We start from the raw sequence: 21982 nt of genomic DNA on the forward strand, positions 1-21982 counted from the left end.
GCTATTTGAACTCTTTCTAATGGAATCTTGAGTAAAAATGAATCTATCCAACAGGCAAAGGTAAGCCGTTCAAAGGAATGGAGGCAAAGTCTCCTTCCCATGGGGCTATTCTTCTGCACCTGCCAACGTTTGAGAAGGTTTGACACAAATACCAAAGATGACATGTAATTTTGATTCAGATACAAATTTTTTTTCTTGGTAACTTGAGGTCATGGTCATGATCAACGGCAATTCTAGGTTCAGTGCCCCTAGGAAGCCAGAATTGAGAATTCTGGATGTGACTGATTGCTCTTATGATAAATAGTTCTTCTACTGCCTACATGCTCACTGTTCCTTTCTTATATGCCATGATATTATTACCAAGTTTTGCTCCTTTATCGTTGCCATGCCCAATTTGCCATGTTTAGCCCTCTGTTACCATCTCCTTATCAAAATGGTGTCTAAAATAATATATTCAGGCAGTGTAAGAACAGGAGGTCAACCCAATTATCAAACAGTAGCACTCTGAACCCAAATTTGGTATTTTTTTTTGTCTGATTTATCCTTAAGAATTAAACTACACAGGCGGGCGGTGGTGGCACACGCCTTTAATCCCAGCACTCGGGAGGCAGAGCCAGGCGGATCTCTGTGGGTTTGAGGCCAGCTAGGTCTACAGAACAATTTCCAGGACAGGCTCCAAAGTTACACAGAGAAACCCTGTCTCAAAAAAACAAAAAAACAAAAACAAAACAAAAAAAAAAGAGAAAGAAAAAAAAAAGTTAAACTACACACCAAGGAAAGATTCAGAAATATTTTTAAGAATGGGTGATGTGTCTTCATCTTTTGGAAGTGCCTTTGTTATGGACTTAGCTGGCAAGGTTTACTGTGTTCGAAGCACTATGGGTTCTTAACATGGGAGCTGCATTTTGATTCTGACATATAGTACCCATCAAATAGGATACTTCATGCTTATCTGTAAGATGGGATGGGGTCTCTACAAATCACTGATGTGCCACTTTCCTGCTTGGTTACCATGCTACAACAAAGTAAACTTCTATATATGACTTATAAAGAAAAGTGAGTTCCAACATTGAACAAGTGTCTCCCCAAAGGCAAAAGGACTCTAAAATATGAAAAAGGGTTTACTCAAAATCAAACACCTCATTTGAAAGAAGCCGAAAGAGCCCAGATTTCTCTTGCTGTTCCTGCTTGGCATATTTATTCTGCCTGGTACTCCTCTTTAACAGGCACACTACTTCAGCTTAACACATGTTTGGTAATAAGCACAAAGATCTGATATTATGAACATCACTGAGTTAAAGAAATTATAAGCAGAACCCAACCACACTAGAACAGATCACACACTGAACTTGACCCCTTGCATATTAGGTAACACACAATAATACATGACTTTACTCTCATGTTGAGACTTGTTATCATTAGACTTCAAAGTACCGAGTGGATGAATGCCCAGCAATACACAGGGCCAGTTGATCTCACCAGTGACTTTCAAAGCATAAGGGACCCTCTGTGTGAATCCCAGCCTGGTCACTTTCTAGCTGAGTGAACTGAAGACATGTCCCAGATGCTCAGAAGAGGAAGCACATGTCCTTCATGTCTTCTAGTCATTGAAGATTCTGAAGGCAACTGCTTCCTATTTCCATAGTAATTGGCCTGGGCACTTCAACACATGTATTTGGTACCTTACACCTGACTACTAATGTATTCTAATTGATATATTCTTTCTGCACGAAGTTTGAATAAGTTCTACTAGATTCTGCAACCATCCAGGAAACCCATCTCAAGACCATTCTATCAATTAAAAACGATTATCGTTCACATTGCAGAGCGTAGCCATTTCTACTCCCACACCCAGTTTGACTGTGCAGCATTCTGAAACACTCATGATGAGCGATGAGGTCACCTATGCAACACAGGATGATCTCAGACAACAGAAACCCACTGCCGTCCTGCCTCACTGCTGTTGGCCTTGGCCAATAGCTATTTCCTCTCTCGGGCTCTGGTGGCTCTGGCTGAATATTCAGCATGGAGTGAGCACAGCTTGTTTGAGGCACAATGGTCTTCAGAAAACATGAAGCAAGCTGCTGTGGACATCCTTTTTCCTCATCCTCACATCGCCATCATGACATCCCCCACACCTCCGCCGCCATCATTAAGCTCATCTGGATGCCTCAATACGCCGATGTCTCCTGGAGCTGGACACTTCATGCCTCTAGGCTTCAGTCTATACTACTTAAGGTTATTTCCTCTACTGTAACGCTCTACCAACTGTACCCACGCAAGTCTCAAGGTCAAACTCTAGTTTTACTGCACATTTAATAACCTCAGTCGGGCATGGTAGTGCACACCTGTAACCCCAGCACTATAGAACCTGAGCAGGAGTAGGGTCAGTTCAAGATCAGCCTGGACCGACTGGTGAGACCTCAGCTCCAAAGAGAATAATGGAAACAGACTATAAAAGAGTGTTGGAGCTCTTGAGCTACATTTACCATACAGCAGCAGCAGCACTCACCATTTCTACAGTTACAGTACTGAAAAAGAAGAGACAGGCTTTGAATAGGTCAGTTACCTTTTCTGGAATGATTTTTCCTATGAAATCAGTTAAGAGCAAACATCCTCTGTTAATTATATTGCAAAATATTTCTTTTTTCCTTTTCTCTTTTTCCCTTCCTTCCTTCCTTCCTTCCTTCCTTCCTTCCTTCCTTCCTTCCTTCCTTCCTTCCTTCCTTTCTTTTTTTGAGACAGGGTTTCTCCGTGTAGCTCTGACTGGCCTTGAACTCACAGAGATCTGTCTGCCTCTGCCTCCCTGAGTGCTGAGCTTAAAGGTGTGTCCTACCGTCGGGCAGCAAAATATTTCTTGAGTAATTACTTCTCTTTTTTTTAGAAATCAGAAGAGCAGAAGTTATATGGGATGTTTTGTTTCCTTTGAACAAGCAGATTTCAGGACTGGTCTCAACAAGAATAAAATGAAGGACAAGTCACGGTAGCCAAGGACCCTGTGTTTGAAGTCTGGAGTCACTCAACACATGCTTTTAATATTTTATGGTAGTTTCTGAGGTAGAGATTAACTTTTTGAAAGTTTTCAGGTGTGTGTGTGTGTGTGTGTGTGTGTGTGTGTGTGGTGTTAGCAGACAATGGCTGGGAGCCAGTTCGTGTCTTCTGCCTTGTTGAAGCAGGGTCTCTCATTTCTGCTGCTGTGCTTCCTACACCAGGCTTGCTGGCCCAAGGAGCTTCTGGTACATTCTCCTAGCTCCACCCCCATCTTGCCCTAGAAATTCTGGGATCCCAGATGCGTGCCCCCATATCTAGCTTTGTCTGTGGGTTCTGGAGATGGAGCCCAGGTCATCAGGCTTGCAGGACAAGTGAATCCCGGGCCCCTGAGACTTCTAAAGCTAAATTAAAATATTTGTTTAATTTAATTGCTTAGTTTATTTTTGGGCTGGAGATCCAGCCAAGGGTCTTATACATGCCCAGGCTGGTCAGGGGTTTGGATGACAGGCATGTGCCACTGTATCTGGCTAATCTTAGAAATTAACCGAACTTAAACAACTGCTTGTTTTCCCCTTTAAGGGCTTGACAAGTTAAATAAGTTTTGGGAAAGGAGCTATAATGGGAAACATCAAGGATTTTGAAAGACTAAAGGACAGCTCCTGTCTAAAGAGCTAGCCAGAAGTACCAGATACGTGGTTGTGTGGCTAAAAGACAGTAAGAATCTTCTATTTACAACATAGAGATTTCAAAAACGTAGACCACTAAGGTATGAAATTAATTAGCCCTACCTGGAGAGAAATTTGGTTTATTATACACTGTGTCGACTACAATATTCAGTTGCCACCGAGCAAATAGCAAATCTCACCACAATAGTCACAAAGGAGCGAGTGGGGTTGGCAGATAGGATTGTGGGCCTCTGCATTAGAAAAATGGCACAACAGGGAACCTGTTTCTCTCCACAGCTCCCTGAAAGCCTTGCTAAGACTGAGGAGTGTGTGTGTGTGTGTGTGTGTGTGTGTGTGTGTGTGTGTGTGTGTGTGTGTATGTACTGTGGTTCAGTAGGTCTGGAGGAAAGCCCAAGGCGGCTGTTCCAACAAGCTCCTGGGCAATGTCAGGCCACTCACCTGCAGACTGCATTTGCAATCGCAAAGCCTTCAGATATGTAGACCTTGTTAGGGCTGGAGGACTTTCTGAAAAACCCCAATGCTATTTCCTACAATGTGGCCACTGCTGAAAGCGCCTTTGTAAGTAGTTTTGATCATCTGTTCAGGATGTAATTCAGCCTTGGCAGACCATACCAGGGGTTGATAGGGTCAAATGAGTGTAGAAAGCTTGTTGTTGTATGTTGGAAAGGGGTACTCAGCAACATGGCTGCTGTGTGTGAGGCCAAACTGTTGCAAAATCAAGACCCTGGGGTGCACCACTGCATCTCCACCTATCCTGCCCCCTAAAATAGTTCCAGAGAAGGCACCGAGGTGTCTTTAGGCTATCAGCTCAAACGTCTCCTCTCCACAGGCTCTGACCAGCTTATTCACTCCTCTACAACACTCTGCTTAACTGTCCTATGGTCCTGACTTCATTCATGCACGCACGCACGCACGTGGCTTTACTGCCTCAGTTAAGAACAAAAGCCTTGGCAGAGGAGCATTTCCTGAGTTGTTTTGCTTCACTGCTTTATCCCCAGAGCCTGCAGCAGAGAGAGAGAGAGAGAGAGAGAGAGAGAGAGAGAGAGAGAGAGAGAGAGAGAGAGAGAGAGAGAGAAGAGAGAAGAGAGAGAGAGAGAGAGAGAGAGAGAGAGAGAGAGAGAGAGAACGAGCGAGTGCCGGCATGAAGATGATGTTCAATAAATCCATGCTCTGGAGCGGGAGAGGTGGTAAGAGAACTGGATGCTCTTCCGGAGGACCCAGGTTTGATCCTAAGCACCCACACGGTGGCTCACTACCACCTGTAACTCCAGTCACAGGGGATCTGACACTCTCTTCTGGCCTCCGCGGGCACTGTGGTGCACAGACATACATGTAGACAAAACACCCACACAAAAAGGGAAAAATTTTTAAAAAAGACAAATGAATTGTTCAATTAAATTTTTTGTCACATTTATTTTAAAAGATTTATTTTTATTTATATGTATAATGCATGTGTCTGTGTGAGTGTATAAAATGTGTGTGAGGGTGTCCATGGAGGCCAGAAGGAGTCATATTTCCTGGAGATGGACTTCTAGGGGGTTGTGAGTCACCTGAGTTGGTACTGAGAACCAAACTCAGGTCCTCTGGAAGAGCAGCAAATGCTCTTAACTACTGAGCCATCTCTCTAGCGTTTACACGTATTTTGTGTGTGCATGCATACCATGGCACTCCTGTGGAGGTCGAAGGACAACTTGCTGGAGTCAGTTCTTTCCTTTCACCACGTGGGCCTGGGGGATTAACCTCCAGCCATCTCTCTAGCACTTGTTCGATTTGTAAAAAAGGAAATCCAGGCTTAGCACTCCAAGGCAAGTCTGGTTTTGTTTTTAAAATATTGGCAGAGAATTCAAAGACAACAATCAGAGATCCCCAAAGTGACAGGTAGGCTGAACAAAGCAGGAGCCAAAGTGGCTTTTTTTTTTTTTGGTTTTTCGAGACAGGGTTTCTCTGTGTAGCTTTGCACCTCTCCTGGAACTCACTTGGTAGCCCAGGCTGGCCTCAAACTCACAGAGATCCGCCTGGCTCTGCCTCCCGAGTGCTGGGATTAAAGGCGTGCGCCACCACCGCCCGGCCCAAAGTGGCTTTTGCTTAGTGCCCCCAGGTAACTTCATGTTCAGTGAAGGGTCCTCCCATGCACGGAGATCCCTATCCCGGGAAGGGAAGCTTGGTAGTCTGCACCCTCTCATCTCCACACCCAGGCCCAGATACCGTGTGCACTGAGCACTCCCTGGGCTAAGCTCCAGCTGTTTTCTGATAGGAAAGATGGTATCCCCATCTCAGGTTTGGCCTGAAAACGATGAAAGACATTGGCTTATAGAAATCCAATGTATCCAGATAAGAATGACTACATTATATTACATTTTGATTGGGTCCAATTTTTCTCAGTTGTGGCCTTAACTTTTTCTTCCCCTTCCACTGTGGCCAACTTCATACTGCATATCTGAAATGTGTGGGCTGCTGTGGATGATCACATCTGTGTGGTATATGGAGGAGCCAGCCGGGGTCCTTTTGCCACAACTTCCAATGCAAAGCAGTCTGAATGTGCTGAGCTGTTCTGCATGCTTGTGTGCCTATGCACATGCACACACAGGTGGTTTGAGAGGGGTGATCCAGGAGAGAGGCTGAAGAACCACAGTCTCAAGATCATCACCTATTCATGGCAGAATGTTAGGTCTTTTAAGACTCGAAGTCTTAACATCATGTTGGAAGGTAGGCTTCAAACATCTCATTTTCTAGCAACCTGCTTAAGGGCAGGCCAATCTCCAACATTGACAGAAATTTCAGACTCAATGAATGCACAAAACCACTCCAAAAATAAATAAAGAAGTCTACCATATAATGCATTGGACTTTTTTCTTTTCTTTTTTTTTTTTTTAAAAATCATGTGTTGGAGGCTGGAAAGATGGCTCACTGGGTAAGAACATCTGCTGGGAAATAATGAGGTCTTGAGTTTGGATCCCCAGCACCAATGTAAAAAGCCAAGCAAGTGTGGCTTCCTGTGACTGTAACCCTAGCATTGGGGATAGAGACAGGTGGATCACAGAGGAAGACACCCGACATCCTTCTCTGGACATCACAGCATGCACACAGGTGCATGAACTTGCATAGTCAATGTATGTACCAGGCCCACAAACATATTTGTTAATGATACTCCAGTTTAGATGATGTCTCACTTAGGGTTTCTATTGCTGTGAAGAGACACCATGACCATGGCAACTCTTATAAAGGAAAACATTTAATTGGGGTGGCTTACCGTTCAGAGGTTTGGTTCATTATTATCATGGCGGGTGGGACATGGTGGTGTGTAGGCAGATGTGGTGTTGGAGCTGAGAGTTCTACATCTTGCAGGTAACAGGAAGTGAACTGAGACACTGGGTGTGGCTTGAGCATATATGAGACCTCAAAACCTGCCTCCAGAGTGGCACATTTCCTCCAACAAGGCCACACCCACTCCAACAAAACCACACTTCCTAATAGTGCCACTCCCTTTGGGGGCCATTTTTTCTTTCAAACCACCACATTCCATTCCCTCACCCCCATAAGCTTGTAACAATATCATAACATAAAAATGCGTTCAGTCCAACTTTGTAAAAGTCCCCATAGTCTATCACAGTCTCAACAATGTTTAAAAGTCCACAGTTTGAAGTCTCTTCTGAGATTCAAGCAATCTCTTAACTATAACACCCTATAAAATCAAAATAAAAAAAAAACCCAGATCACATACTTCCAACGTATGATGGCAAAGGATATACACTATCATTCTAAAATGTAGGAAAGGGAGCACAGTGAAGAAATACTAGACAAAAACAAGACCAAAAATCAGATGGGCAAACTCCAAACTTTATATCTCTGTGTCTAATCTGGAAATGCTCTTCACATCTCCAACTTTTTTCAGCCTTGTTGACTACAACACACTTCTTTCTCTTGGGCGGGTTCCACTCCCTGTCAGCAGCTTTCCTCAGGAGGTAAACTATGACTCTGGCATCTCTAACGTCTTGGGGTCTCCAAGGCAATCCAGGCTTCAACTTCACAGCTTCACAAAATGGCCTCTCTAGGGACACCCCCTGATACATGTCTGGCCTCAGAGGCTTTCCTTAGTCATGGAGGCAAACTCTATAGCTTTTTTCTTCTGTCCTTAACTCCAGAATTACCTGGCCAAAGCTGCCCAGTCCTGCTGCTTACTGGGGCTGAAACATGGCCCCCTGGTTCAACTATATCTTCACTGACTTTCTGTTTTCGGTGGTTTCCTTTACTGCCTAAGCTTGGCTGTTCTGGAACTTGCTCTGTAGATCAGGCCTCAAGCTTGGCTGTTCTGGAACTTGCTCTGTAGATCAGGCCTCAAACTCAGAGATCCACCAGCCTCTGCCTCTGGAGTGCTGGGATTAAAGGTGTGCACCACTACACGTGGCTGTACGTTTTTAATTTCTTTTCACAAGTTGGAAACTTAGCTAGGTGGCCTCTTGCCCTAAGGTCACCACTCCCTTTATTCCATTTCTTAATCTGTTTATCTCCTTGAACTCAGGATTTAGCTCCACTTCACTTCCTGGTGCTCCCCTTCTCCTCCGCATGCTCCTTTTCATTATAAATCATTATAAGCATGAACACTAACTAGTAACCACACAACAGAGTCTATACTAGGCTGTTTTGAGATTTCCTCTGCCAACTGAAATAATTCAAATCTCTTACTTTGGCCTCAGGCAGACTCTTCAGACAAGAGCAAAAAGCAGTCACTTTTTTTTTTCCACCAAAATATCAGAAGAAGAATCTCTAGACAACACACTAAAATTCTTCTCCTCTGAAACCTCTTGAGCCAGGCCCCCACAGTTCAAATCACACTCAGCACCACTGTCTTCCATGCTCTACTAGTATGGCCCATTAAGCAGCACTTAAAGTGGTTTTTCTAATTCACAGTCCCAAAGTCCATATTCCTTCAAACAAAAGCATGGTCAGGCCTAGCACAGCAATACCCTAGTCCCTGGTACCAACTTGTCTTAGGGTTTCTATTGCTTTGACAAAATACTATGACCAAAAAGCAAATTGGGGAGGAAAGGGTTTATTTGGCTTATACTTCCACATTGCTGTTCATCACTAAAGGAAGTCAGGACAGGAACTCAGACAGGGCAGGATCCTGAAGGCAGGAGCTGATGCACAGACCATGGTGGAGTACTGCTTACTGGCTTGCTTTCCATGGCTTGCTCAGCCTGCTTTCTTCTAGAACCCAGGACCAGCAGCCCAGGGATGGCAGCATCCACAATGGGCTGGACCTTCAGCTGTTGATCACCAATTGAGAAAATGCCTTACAGCTGGATCTTATGGAAGCATTTCCTCAACTGATGCTCTCCTTTCTCTCTGATGACTCTAGCTGTGTCAAGTTGACACACAAAACGGGCCACCACAGGTGAGCTTATAGCTCATAGCAAACTACAAAACCAAAACAGGTGTGTAGAAGCAGAAACAAGGGCATGCCACCTCAAAGTAAAATTCTGACTAAAAACATAACTTGGTTATTTTTAGAATTGCTTTGTGTGTGCACTGTATATACATGTATGCATGTGTGCACATGTGCCAGGATCTTTCACTGAACTCAGAGCTCAATGATTAGCCAGACTAGCTAACAAGAAAGCCCCCAGGATCCTCCTGTGTGGGCGCTGGGGATCCAGGCTCAAGTCCTCATCCTTGTTCAGAAAACACTGTTCCCACTGAGCCAGCTCACTTGCTCCTGAAAACATCAACTTAATTCAAGTGTAAAACTTTCTTACAACGTATTTGATTTCACTTTTTCTTATCATGCATGGAGTGTATTATTTATACACTACACCTATTCCTTCCCATTGTAAAACAGTCCATTTATAAATACAAATTCACGTAATAAGATTATCCGGTAATTTTAAATTTTATATTGATTCCAAATGATGCTGAACATTTTCATGCAATTTAAAAGATCACCATTAAACACTCCTCCAGCCTGAAAATCCCTGCATACAACAATCAGATCCCAAAGCACCCTGGGGCTTCAGGCCTCAGTTTAGAAGCACTGAATCTTATCCCAGAAGCTCCAGACATGAGGTATCTTTACCCATCTCAGGTGTATGTGTCCTTGGGCTGGTGAGATGGCACCGAAGGATAAGTGCTTGCCATGTAAGCCTGCCGACGTGGGTTTGATCCTGGGAACCACATATGGTGGAAGGAGAGGATGGAAGGCATTGATTCCACAAAGTTATCCTCTGCACACACACACATCATGGTCCACCCCCATACAATATTAATGTTTTCCACCAAATACCTGTTCTTAGTACCCTCCCCTGTGAAGAGAAGATGGTGGCACAGGGTGCCACGAAGCCAGTGGTCCTCAAACAGTGAAAGGAGCAGAGATGGGGGAGTCGTTCTGCACACAGACACATTCCCACACGCGGGACAACCTATCCTGAACTCAGGAGTTATTTGGAAGTTCAATTTCAGACAGTGAATGATATTAAAAATATGGAACAGCCAGTAGAACATGGGCACTGATATCAGGCTAGGAGCCTGGAGTGTCCCAGAGACTCATCCTGAGGGGAGACTGGAGTGCCACACTAACGCAATCACGGGGTCCAGTGCCTGCCCTTTTTCTCGTGGACCGCACCAAAATCTTGCAAACTGTATACGGACTAATAGCACTGGTCACGACAATGATGGTGATTAGATGGAGAGAGGAAGAGAGGGAAAGAGAAGAGGGAGGAAGCACAGGAGGGAGAAGAGGAGGAAGGGGGAAAGGGAAGGAGAGGAGGGGGAGAGGAGGAAGAGGAGAAGGAAAAACTGAGGGAGAGGAGAGAGAAGAGGAAGAAAAGACGGTGAAGGGGAGATGATGGGGATGATGGGGAGGAGGCGAGTGAAGGAGAAGGTGGGGGGGGCAGATATGAAGGTTTCCCCTCAGTGCCTGGCCCTGCTGTAATTCCTCTCCATTCACATTTCTATGACGCGGGGACTCTGGCTACTGTACTCCTTTCAGAGATGTGAAGTCGGAGGCCCACTAAGGCTAAGTAACCGACTCTAGCTCACACACCATGAGAGTGGGCGTTCAAGTTCAATTTGTTGTGATCGCTGGTCTGTGGCTCCCTGTTTTCTCTGTAATGCTAGAACTGTACATAACCTGTGTAAACCGACCAAAGATACCTTCACTTTGTAATTACTCTTTCACATGAAAGGAAGTGGATGTAATGTGTGTTAAAAATATCTGGGGGGCTTGAGACGGCTCAGTGGTTAAGAGCACTGGCTATTCTTGCAGAGGACCCAGGTTCAGTTCCCAGCACCCATGCTGGTGGGCTTACAACCACCTGCAACTCCAGTTGCAACGGTCTGACACTCGCTTCCAGCCTTCATAAACACCTACCTGCACATAAACAGTACACATATGTGCACACACACACACACACACACACACACACACACACACACACACCTGGGGAGCTGGGTGTGTAGCTTAGTTGGTCGAGTACTTGCTTTGCATTCACAAAGCCCTGATTCCATCCTCAGCATAAACTGGATGTGGTAATGTATCCCTGAAATCCCAGCACTCAGGAGGTGGAGGCAGGACAGTCTGAAGTTCAAGGTCATCCTCAGCTACTTAGCAAGTTTGAGGCCAGTCTGGGATACATGAGATTGTCTCAAACAACAACAACTCTAAAATTACTTATGGTGCATTAATGTCCTAGTTATTTTTCACTTAGGCTTATAGTAAAATAAACATCAAATTTCTGCTTAAAACCCAGGCCTGCTGTGGATGACTGATTGATAAATAAAACTGCTGACTGGCCAGTAGCCAGGCAGGAAGTATAGGCGAGACAAGCAGAAAAGAGAATGCTGGGAAGTGGAAGGCGGAAGCAGGGAGACGCTGCCAGCCACCGCTATGAAAAGCAAGATGTAAGGTACCAGTAAGCCACGAGCCACGTGGCAACTTATAGATGAATAGAAATGGGTTGATTTAAGATATAAGAACAGTTAGCAAGAAGCCTGCCATGGCCATACAGTTTATAAGAAATATAAATCTGTGTGTTTACTTGGTTGGGTCTGCGCGGCTACAGGACTGGCGGGTGAGAGAGATTTGTCCTGACCATGGGCCAGGCAGGACCAGGAAAACTCTAGCTACACAGGCCAAACAGTAGCACGGGGAAAGGCCTAGATGCTTCCTGGTGGTGGAAAACCCGGCAGAAGGACATGCAGTTGCCACACATACCCCACCAACCCCATCAGTGACTCAGGGTTAATTGCCAAAGAATGCAGGGTTTCTCTGAGAAAGACTGACCTGTAAACTCTCCAATCACAAAAGCAGGCAATACTCATTTGTCAGTCTTGCTAAAAATGGTTTTGGTTAAATCCAAGCCTGGTAAATGCTAGTTCTACACAAAGTGATACTTTAAGAAAACCAACACCCTAAGAATAGAGTTTTAAAACAAAAGTGCCCCAAACCACAGCTACCCAAGAACTAATTTTCTGAAAATTATCTTTCCAAGGAGGCCACCAACACAAAAGCCTTAACAATGCTTGCAAATGGATGGATATTACAAGGCTGTTTGCTGAGTTGCTAGGCAACGCTGGAAAACAATCGTCCCTCTTAGATCAGTCCACAGGGCAGCACAAGTATTACTAAGTCTAACTCTCATCCTTAGGGGCGGAACTTTGCAATGGGATGCTAACAGACCCACAGCAATAAACTCTACCCCACCCCCATCTTTGTCTCCAAAAGCAAAGCGGATTGGACAGTCTGTGTCCCCGCCCCAGGACCTTTGTCAAGACCAGGTTTTCACTGGGCTCTAAGCATTTATTTACCCCAATGCCACCCCGGCTCCACCAATTCTCTTTGCAGACAAACTATCCCCTTCCCTCCTATAAATCTCATCAAAATCCAATTCCCTCTCAGGCTGATTTTCATACCTTGGAAACGAGCCCTTTCTCTAGTATGCACAGAATCCTACTTTCAGTTCCCCAGCACTCCATAAGCCAGGTATGTACCTAAAACCCCATCTCTTGGAGGCAGAGGCAGGAAGGTCACAAGTTCAAGGTCATCCTTGCTCCACAGTGAGGATGTTTCTTTGTTTTTCCATTGTAATCTTCCCTGGGAAAGTGGTCTGTTTGTCTTTCTTAGGGATACATTGACATCACTCTTAGGTAAGCCAATCCCTTCCTTTGTTAATACCCTTAACTGTTACATCTGTTATTCCAGGGGCAAAAAAGAAAAAAAAAAAAAGATAGTACATATAGTTTTTTTGTTTTTGTTTTTTGTTTTTGGTTTTTCGAGACAGGGTTTCTCTGTGTAGCTTTGCGCCTTTCCTGGGACTCACTTGGTAGCCCAGGCTGGCCTCCAGCTCACAGAGATCCGCCTGGCTCTGCCTCCCGAGTGCTGGGATTAAAGGCGTGCGCCACCACCGCCCGGCAGTACATATACTTTTAAAGTTAACCACACAGAAAAACATGTATTTAAATTGTTAGACAAACAGTTTAGCACAGTGCATCCCTATAAGTCAGTCAAACTACAACATGCCACTCTGAGATCCTCCATCTAGACATACGGTTTAATATTTACATGATTTTAAATATCTGTATATCTTATTTCTCCATGTCAGAGTTCTGGGTTAGCCTTGAAAACACGTTTAAGCAATTCCTTGGCAGTCTCTAACTTATTCTTGGTGACCTAGATGACCCTTCGATCACACTCGAGGTCAGAGAGGCATATAAAAATGATTCTGACTTCATTTTTTAAAGAACAGTTTTAGGTTCGCATCAAATTTGAGAGAATAGTGCAGATATTTCTCACTCTCCTCTGCACACCCCCTACCTGATCTCCCCAACTAACACCCCTACAATATGCTTTCTACATCAATGGACCTACATTGACAAATAAATGAAACGGATTTGCATTTAAATAAACTCCACCTCCAGGGGCAAGCTGGCCATGACTTACCTAAAAGACTAGCTAGCCCAGCATAGTGTCAGCAGCCACATGCCAGCGGAGGGGGAGACAGATCCACTCCCCAGGCCGATTATGACTGAGCACCTGCTGTAGGTGCGCCGGACGTGGTAAGAGGCCGGTTCGGTAACCATCATTTCTGTAGCAACCCACACATACTCTGCCAGCTGTGTTTGGGAAGGCAGTTAAAACTGGATTTCACAACATAGCTCCACTCTCAGGGTAGGCTTTTCTTTCTGTCATCTCACGGGAGTAAGAGGATTCAAATAAATCGAGTGAAATCCAAAATCTAAAACATTATTGATGTTTTGATTACTCAGGGCCAGTCACTCTCAATTCAAACCACTGACCTGGTTTGCTTATTCATAAATGACCATTCCCTAGGGCAACAAGTCATACAACCCCATACTCCAGAAGGCCATCTGCTGCCCTAGTTAAACACCGAGGAAAGGATAAATGTCCATAATAGGGAGTGGACACAGTTGGCCCTTACTGTCCAGAAAGCCCCAGCTAACACACACTTGCCATGACCGACCTTCGTCCCCAGGCGTGGGAAGGAAAACCGCTTATATTAAAGAACAAACTGGTTCCTGCACACAACTAACAAAGCGTGGACACTGCTCACTTGACCAGGTGCCACCTCCATGGGCCGTGGGACAGAGCATGATGAGAGGATCTGAAGTTAGAGAATCCTGCTAATGCCTCAAATGATAAGACCTCTATCTACCCGGTAGAGTCTCCTTTGCTGTAAAGTGAGTGACAGTCCAGCACAACACACAGAGAACATACATGCAAATGTTTTCAATGTAGAACATGCATGTTGTGTTTCTTCAAACAAGTCCTTTGAGGGTATGTTTGGTGATGAGTCAAATAACAGTGCTGTTATGAGGTCAATAAAACCCAATTCATGTATCCTGATAAAGTGTTGCTCTATTAGGTCGTCTTCTGATGAACAGAGGTTGAAATATAAAGATGCTAATTTCTGTACTGGGAAATTCTTTGCTTGCTCCAAAAGCAGAAAAATAAATAAATAAAGACAACTGCGGCCATTAAAAACAGGCTACTGGGGGTTGGAGAGATGGCTTAGTGGTTACGAGCACTGGCTCCTTTTCCAGAGGACCCGGGTTTGGTTCCTCACACACACGGTTGCTTACGCCTATAACTCTAGCTCTAGGGGACAGAATCTGTCTTCTAGTCCCCACAAGCACCCCCACCCTCTTACCTGGCATCCCCATACCATTTAAAAATAATAAAATGCACCTTTAAAAATACCTTTTAAAAGGCAACTATGACTAAATGGCCACATCAGATACCGACCCCTCTAATGGTGGGAGCAAGAGACCTCTAAGTCTCTCCTATGAGCACTTTTGCAGTTACCCATTCGGATACAAGATCTGAGTCAGAGTAAACATGAAGTCACTGGATCAGGATTAAAAATGTGGCTTTATCTTCCACAGAGAAGCCACACTGAGAGAGAGGTGGAAGCCTTGGAAGTCCCACCCTACAGTGAAATGCTTGCCACCTTGAACATCGGCTGTCACTCCTGGAAATGCAGGAGTCTGCTTAGGTGACAGGAAGCAAGGCGTCAGCTGAGCCAGCACCCAGTCCCCTTCGGCAGAGAGAAGACACTCCGAAGCATGGTAACAGTACATCAACAGAGCTTCCTCAGCTAAGGGGTTAAGAGAAACACTCCCGCATGGTAACAGTACATCGACAGAGCTTCCTCAGCTAAGGGGTTAAGTCTGGAGTCACACGACTGTTCAGTAAAAGGCTAGGACAGTGAATCCTTTTGGTTTGTGGGACATGAGTTGGTGTTGCAGTGACAATACTCACTGGGTGTCACAGGATGGAAACACAGGCAATTCACCAACAAATGGACATGGCCGTGCTCCAATAAAACTTTATTTAGGGTGTGTGTGTGTGTGTGTGTGTGTGTGTGTGTGTGTGTGTGTGTGTGTTTATGCATTTTATATGATTTTCACGTGTTCTAAGATCTTTCTTTAATAATTAAATGTCTCCATTTTAATCAAGTATAATTGACAGATAAAAGCTGCATATACTTAATGTTTTGGTGTGTGTATCAAAATAAACAATATGCCATCACCTCACAGATACGACTTTCTTGATGACAACAGAACATGGACTCTCAGCAAAATTTAAGAACACAGCATTGTTAACCATATTGACATTGCTGTAGAGGTTATTTCTATAACTTTCTTGTGTACAGGAGGGAACTTTGTGCTCATTGCTCTCATCTTCCCATTCTTCCCTTCTCCCCCGTTTTCTGATTCTTTCTTCAGTCTTTTAAAAATATAAAAATCATGCTTGGCTTCCAGGCTCTAGCTAAGGGATCCTGATTCAAGTGAAAACTTCTTAATGGATTCATAACTTGCTATTTCTGGCTATTTAACAAAATCTGGAATTGGCAATTATTTTGATTCACCTCCAAAGTAAATAATTTAAAGAATTAAAGGACTTCAAGTGATTATTCCAGCCACAAACAATAACTAATAGTAAGTTACGGGATGAGCTTGAAATAGCCTGCTGCGTTTTCTCCCCCCAGTACTGATGGGACAGGCTCTGGAACTTCTTACTTAACAGAAACATTTTAATAGGAAAATGGTATTATTGATTAAATATGACAGTGAAACAGCTTATGAAATAGATAGGCTTCAGTTGAGCTGAGGAAGTGGAAGAACATACGGTTTCTGTGAGATGTCCATCCAATTTGAAAGTTCTCTGAAAACACATTTTAATTAATTGTATTATTTTTGAGTGACGATACAGATGTTGGCTTCGCTCTGTGCACTGGCAATCTGTAACTAACAGGAATTTGGCTGCCAGGTGTTCTGTGGCAGATGTTAAGTTAAAAAGGCCATTTAATGGAAACAGGTCAAGCATGCAATGAAGAACTCCAACGCAAAAAGGATCAACGCATGAGGATTACCATAGGTTAACTGCAATGTGCCTTTGCTTTTTACTGATTTCTACACTGTATTAGTTTTCTGTTGCTGCTGTAACAAGTTTCCACAAATATAAAGAGTTTAATATTTTCCAGATTTATTATCATATCTCTGAAGGTCAGAAACTAAAACCAGCCCTTCTGTGCTGAAGCCAAGGTGGGTGCAGGGTGAGTTTGAAAGGAAACTTCCTGGCTTTGTCTTTTCAGCTTCTAATGTGTACCTGCACTCCTTGGATTATGGCTCCTTTCTCCATTTTTAAAGCATGCTACTCCAACTCCTGCTTGCTGGTCATACTACAGACTCCTCTAACTCTGACCCCGTCTCCTCTCTCTTCTGAGGCCTCTTGTGACTACAAAAGGTCCATCTGGATAATCTAGGTTCACCTCTCCACCTAAAGATTCTTAATCACATCTTCAACATAATATAGCATTCATAGGGCTCCAGAATCAGGACATGATATATCTGGTGAGATATTTTATAGCCTATGACATAGAAAGATTATTTAAATAAAAATCCATTGTTAGCTATATGCGGAATACACTAATGAGAGTGAGCATGCTTCTTTAATATACTCAGGCTGTCATGGTACATGTGATCTACAACACATTCTAGAGAAAGCTTCATAGCGTTAGGAACATAGATTTTAATATCCCAGCCCTATTTACTCATATTCAAATATATTCATTTGAAGAATAAGGAGGCAGGAAGGAGGGAAATAATAATACTAAGGGCATAAGCTCCAGGATTGGGGGGGGGGGTGGAATTCAATGTAAATGTCAATTTTACATTGAAATTGTAATTGAAATTGAAAATGTAACTATTCTCCTAATACCTCTCTCTCTCTCTCTCTCTCTCTCTCTCTCTCTCTCTCTCTCTCTCTCTCACGCACGCACGCACGCACGCACGCACGCACACGGCACACACACACACACACACACACACACACACACACGTCTCCATCATCTTGTTTCCAAATGTTATATTTTATTCTTCTGACTTTTAAAAAAGAATTTATTTTTTACTTTTAATTATGTGTACGTGTGAAGTGCTGCGGAGTTCAGAAGAGGACGCTGGGTCCTCTGGAGCTTTCGTTACAGGTGGTTGTGAGCTGCCCTGTTGGGTGCTGGGAACTCAACTCGGTTTCTCTGCAGAGAAGCCACCTCTTCAGCCCCTATTCTGATTTTTTTAAAATGCTGCAAATATCCTCATCTGATCACAAAGGACTTTAGCCGGGAACTAGTATTAGTCACACAAAAGCAGGTCAGACACTGTAGGAGCAGGTAAAGCCAAGCAGGTGCACAGTCACTGCTCCACACACTGCTAGTACCACTGAGGCAGACACATGGGCAGAAGGGGTTCAGCGACACCCAGGGAAAGGGATTTTAGTTAGCTTTGCAAAGCTGTGACAAAATATCTCAGATAAACAACTTAAAAGGGGGAAAGAGATGTTTTGGTTCACAGTTCATTAAGTTTTAGCTCATGGTCAGTCGGCTCCGTTGCTTCTCGGGTTTGGGGTAGCATGGCTCGTTATGGTGAATTACACATGGCAGAGCAAGGCTGCTTATCTCATGGTGGCTGGGAATCAGGGAATAGAAGAGGCCAGGATCCTTCAAGGTCATGCCCAGTGACCTACCTCCTCCCCCTAGGCCCTGTCTCCTAAAAGTGTGAGCCCCCTCCAATAGCACCATCTACTGAAAGCCAAGCTTTCAGCACAAGACATGGGGAGAGCATTTGCTATCTGAACCAGAACAGCTTTGAAGGGTCTGCTTGTAAAGTGGCAAGGCCTGAGGAAGTCTGGAGAAGGGTCAGTATGTCTGGACAATGACAGGGAAGGAGGGAGGGACAGACAGGGCCTGGCTCCACAGAGACCTGGGTGCCATGCTATGGACCAAGCTCCTTCCCTGCTGTTCTGGGAAAGCACCACATAGGAGTGCAGTCTTTGGCTCTGAAGGTAACCTAAGCAGGACCACAGCAGGCCCAATGGAAGGAGGGGAAATGGGAGGCAGCCAGATGATGCAAGAAACTGATAAGATGGTTTCCCAGCCCAGCCATAGGAAACCCAGAGAAGGACAAGAAGGTGAATCTGAGAAATGCTGCTCTTTTTTTCTGTTGTTTTCAGACAAGGTCTTGCTGTGTAGCTCAGGCTAGTCTCAAACTCACAGGACCCCTTTTGCTCCAGCTTCCCGATGCTGGGATTTCAGCATGTACTAGTAGTAGATCTGGCAAGAAAGCCTGATTTGATGGATGGACCACAAGCTATGAGATGAAATAACACTTTCCTGCCCAAGTTCCTTTTGTAATGGTGTTTTATCACAGCAATAGAAACCCTACCTAAGAGATGCAGTATACAGTGTTATGATCCACCTAGCGATGTCAACTTTAATAAAGCCATTAAAACTGAAGAAGTCTTTAAAAGTTACTATGGAGTCTATTAATTATTTGGGAAGTTACAAATCAAAAACTCCATGAAAGCCCAAAAATTACTTATTTTCAAGTATAATTGCTAAAATTATGTTTTGACTGACTCAAGGGGTTAAGTATTTAAAAAATATTACTTGATATAAAAATTCTCATTAGCTAGGTGGTGGTAGTGCACACCTTTAATCCCAGCACTTGGGCAGAGGCAAGCAGATCTCTTTGAGTTTGAGGCTAGCCTGGTCTACAGAGCTAGTTCCAGGACAGCTAGGGCTACACAGAGAAACCCTATCTCAAAAAGCCAAAACCCAAACCAAAAACCAAACCAAATGAACCAACCAAACAAACAAAACCTTTCCCTAATCTTCATGTGCGGTTTAACAGTGTTATATTGATAGTTAAAAGCTGGTTACAAGCTGGACTTTCACAGTACACTCTGAAAAGTAATCCAGGCTGTGCACAAACATTCAAACATTTAGCTACAAAGGTATTTACCACAGCCTTAGAATAGTCCATTCCCCCGCCCCCTCCCTAATTGTAAGGGATTGATGAATTGAATTGTGTTGTATTAACAGAGTGGAAAACTGCATCATCCCAACCCAAACTGCAGAATAATGCTGCCATGGGAAGATACTGATGCTGCTGTCTGCTGGAAAGCACAAGGCAGAACAATTCTGATACCATTTCCACTGACCTACCTGGTGACCACTCCTAGGCTGGATAGCTTCCATTTGAAGTACTTGGGAAACTTTCATCTTACTTTCTCTTACGTCACTGGCTCAGAGGCAAGCAAGCTGCCATGTGGCAAACAGCCTTAAGCAGAGGACCACGTTGCAAAGAGCGGAAATCTCTGGCCAACAGCTGGCAGGGACTACAGTTAACCTGTGACCATGGCAGAGTCCTGAGCACGCTTGCCAGGCCCAGGAGAATCTTGCCTTAAGCTGAACAGAGAGAGCTCTGGCTGACAGGCCCCCTGTAGCTTTGCTGGCGTCCTGAGTCCTGAGCCTGAACCACCGTCATGAACTTCAGAAACTGTGAGACAGGAGATGCTCAGTGCTATCTTAAGCTGATAAATTTTAGGGCAACTTCTTATGCAGCAAATGATAACACACACATATGTATACAGACAAATGACTAAGAGAATTACGAATAGATTAGCATTTTTCTCTACATTGTGGGATCATGGGGACCATTGCTTGTTTCAAACAACGTTGGTAAATATTTGTCCTTTATTTAGGAGACCAAAAACAACAACAACAACAAAAATAAAAAAACCCCACACAGCCAAGAGAGATCATAGAACCTTCAGAAAAACTAAAAGGGTGAAGATCAGGAAAGCCAATTTAGCTCTCACAACCTTTAAAGATCCTCCTTAAAAACAAAAAAACCAGAAAAGAAAAATATCAGACTCCAGAGGGGATGCTCGGGGACTCTTGCTTACCCAGCTTCTGGTCAAACCGCCATGCTGCGACGTAAGCATTGTGCCTCAGACTGCTCTGCGTGGCCAAGGGCACGGTGACATAGATGGGGCCGTCCACCAGCACTGGTGTTCCGTTACTGCTGAGCAGGTGCACACTGATGGCCGTGACGGGGGTCAAGTCATACCGCGTGCTGTTTCCTGGAAGGAAGGAGTTTGTCCATCACCTGCGTGGAGGACTTGGGGCCGCAGAAACCCTCTGAGGAAACCAGTCCCTACTGCCGTGTACTGAGTAGAGCCTCTACTGTCCAGGGCTCTGATAACACCAGTAATCCTCACCCCCACAACCTCCAGAGGCAGTTCAAACCCATATTTTACAAAGAAACAGGTTTGGATGTGGCAGCAGCTTCCCGGAGGGCACACACTCGTTAACTGCAGAGCGGAGGTCCCAGTCCGGTCTGCCAGTTGTAACAAATTGTGCTTGCTACTCCCTGTTGCCTTCCTTTCTTTCTCCTCCCTTCCTTCTCTTTCCTTTTTTTTCTCCTGCCTTCCTCCTTCCTTCTTTTCTTTCTTTCTTTCTTTTTTCCTCCAGACAGGGTTTCTCTGTGTAGTTTTGGTGCCTGTCCTAGATCTCACTCTGTGGACCAGGCTGGCCTCAAACTCACAGAGATCCGCCTGGCTCTGCCTCCCAAGTGCTGGGATTAAAGGTGTGCGCCACCACCTTTATTTATTATGTGTACAGTGTTACGCCTGGATGTATGCTTGTACACCTGAGGAGGGCACCAGATCTCATTATAGATGGTTGTGAGCCACCATGCGGTTGCTGGAAATTGAACTCAGAACCTTTGGAAAAGAAGCTAGTGCTCTTAGCCTCTGAGCCATCTCTCAAGCCCCCTCCTTCCTTCTTTCTTTCCTTCCTTTCTTCTTTTTTTAAAGGCAAGGTCTCACCCTGTGGCCTGGAACTCACGATCACCAGGCTTCAGCCTCTCCAGGGTTGAGAGTACAACCATGGTGGAAAAGACATTCCTCTAATACAAGATAAAGCTACAGACAAAAGGTTCACAATCAAGACACACATCTATAGCATATATAATACACATACCAGCAGGAAGTCAGTACCATAAAAACACACATTTTAGAGACCATGTTTTAAACAGAAAATTTCAATAAGGATTGTTTCAAAATCTTAACTGCTTCTCCCAGAAGTACACGATTGAAACTTAGCCATGAAATATGTATGTGTTGTTTTAGTTGCCACTGTTATTTTGGTCTGTTTAAAAGGAATTTGATATCCCAGTTATTCTCCATTAGAGATCTTTTATCCAAGCCAGTGCTTTAATGAAGGTCTATAGATAAATTAAGAGAATGCTTATGGGAGTGATATTCATACACTTAAGCAATCCATTTCGGATTTTTCTTTAGTGAAACGCAACATCACACAAAATACATTCTGTTATAATTTTATATCTTTGCCCTAATAGGATGAATTTCTTAGTGATAAAAATGTTAAGGTATTTTATAATACAGGATCTCTTATATAATAATATTTATGATATATTTACTACTGCTA

At 44.1% G+C, this 21982-nt stretch overlaps 1 protein-coding gene across 1 annotated transcript in view; it reads right to left on the reverse strand.

Annotated features, from left to right (window-relative positions):
* Positions 1–21982, reverse strand: part of Fam171a1 (family with sequence similarity 171 member A1) — a 125801-nt gene that overhangs the window by 12348 nt on the left and 91471 nt on the right. Inside the window, exon 5 of the mRNA XM_059263595.1 lies at positions 20437–20613. Within this exon, the coding sequence (XP_059119578.1) occupies positions 20437–20613 (177 nt within the window). The remainder of the gene's footprint in view (positions 1–20436; positions 20614–21982) is intronic.

Source organism: Peromyscus eremicus, chromosome 5 (genome assembly GCF_949786415.1).
Source record: "Peromyscus eremicus chromosome 5, PerEre_H2_v1, whole genome shotgun sequence".
In the NCBI taxonomy this organism is placed as follows: Eukaryota; Metazoa; Chordata; class Mammalia; order Rodentia; family Cricetidae; genus Peromyscus; species Peromyscus eremicus.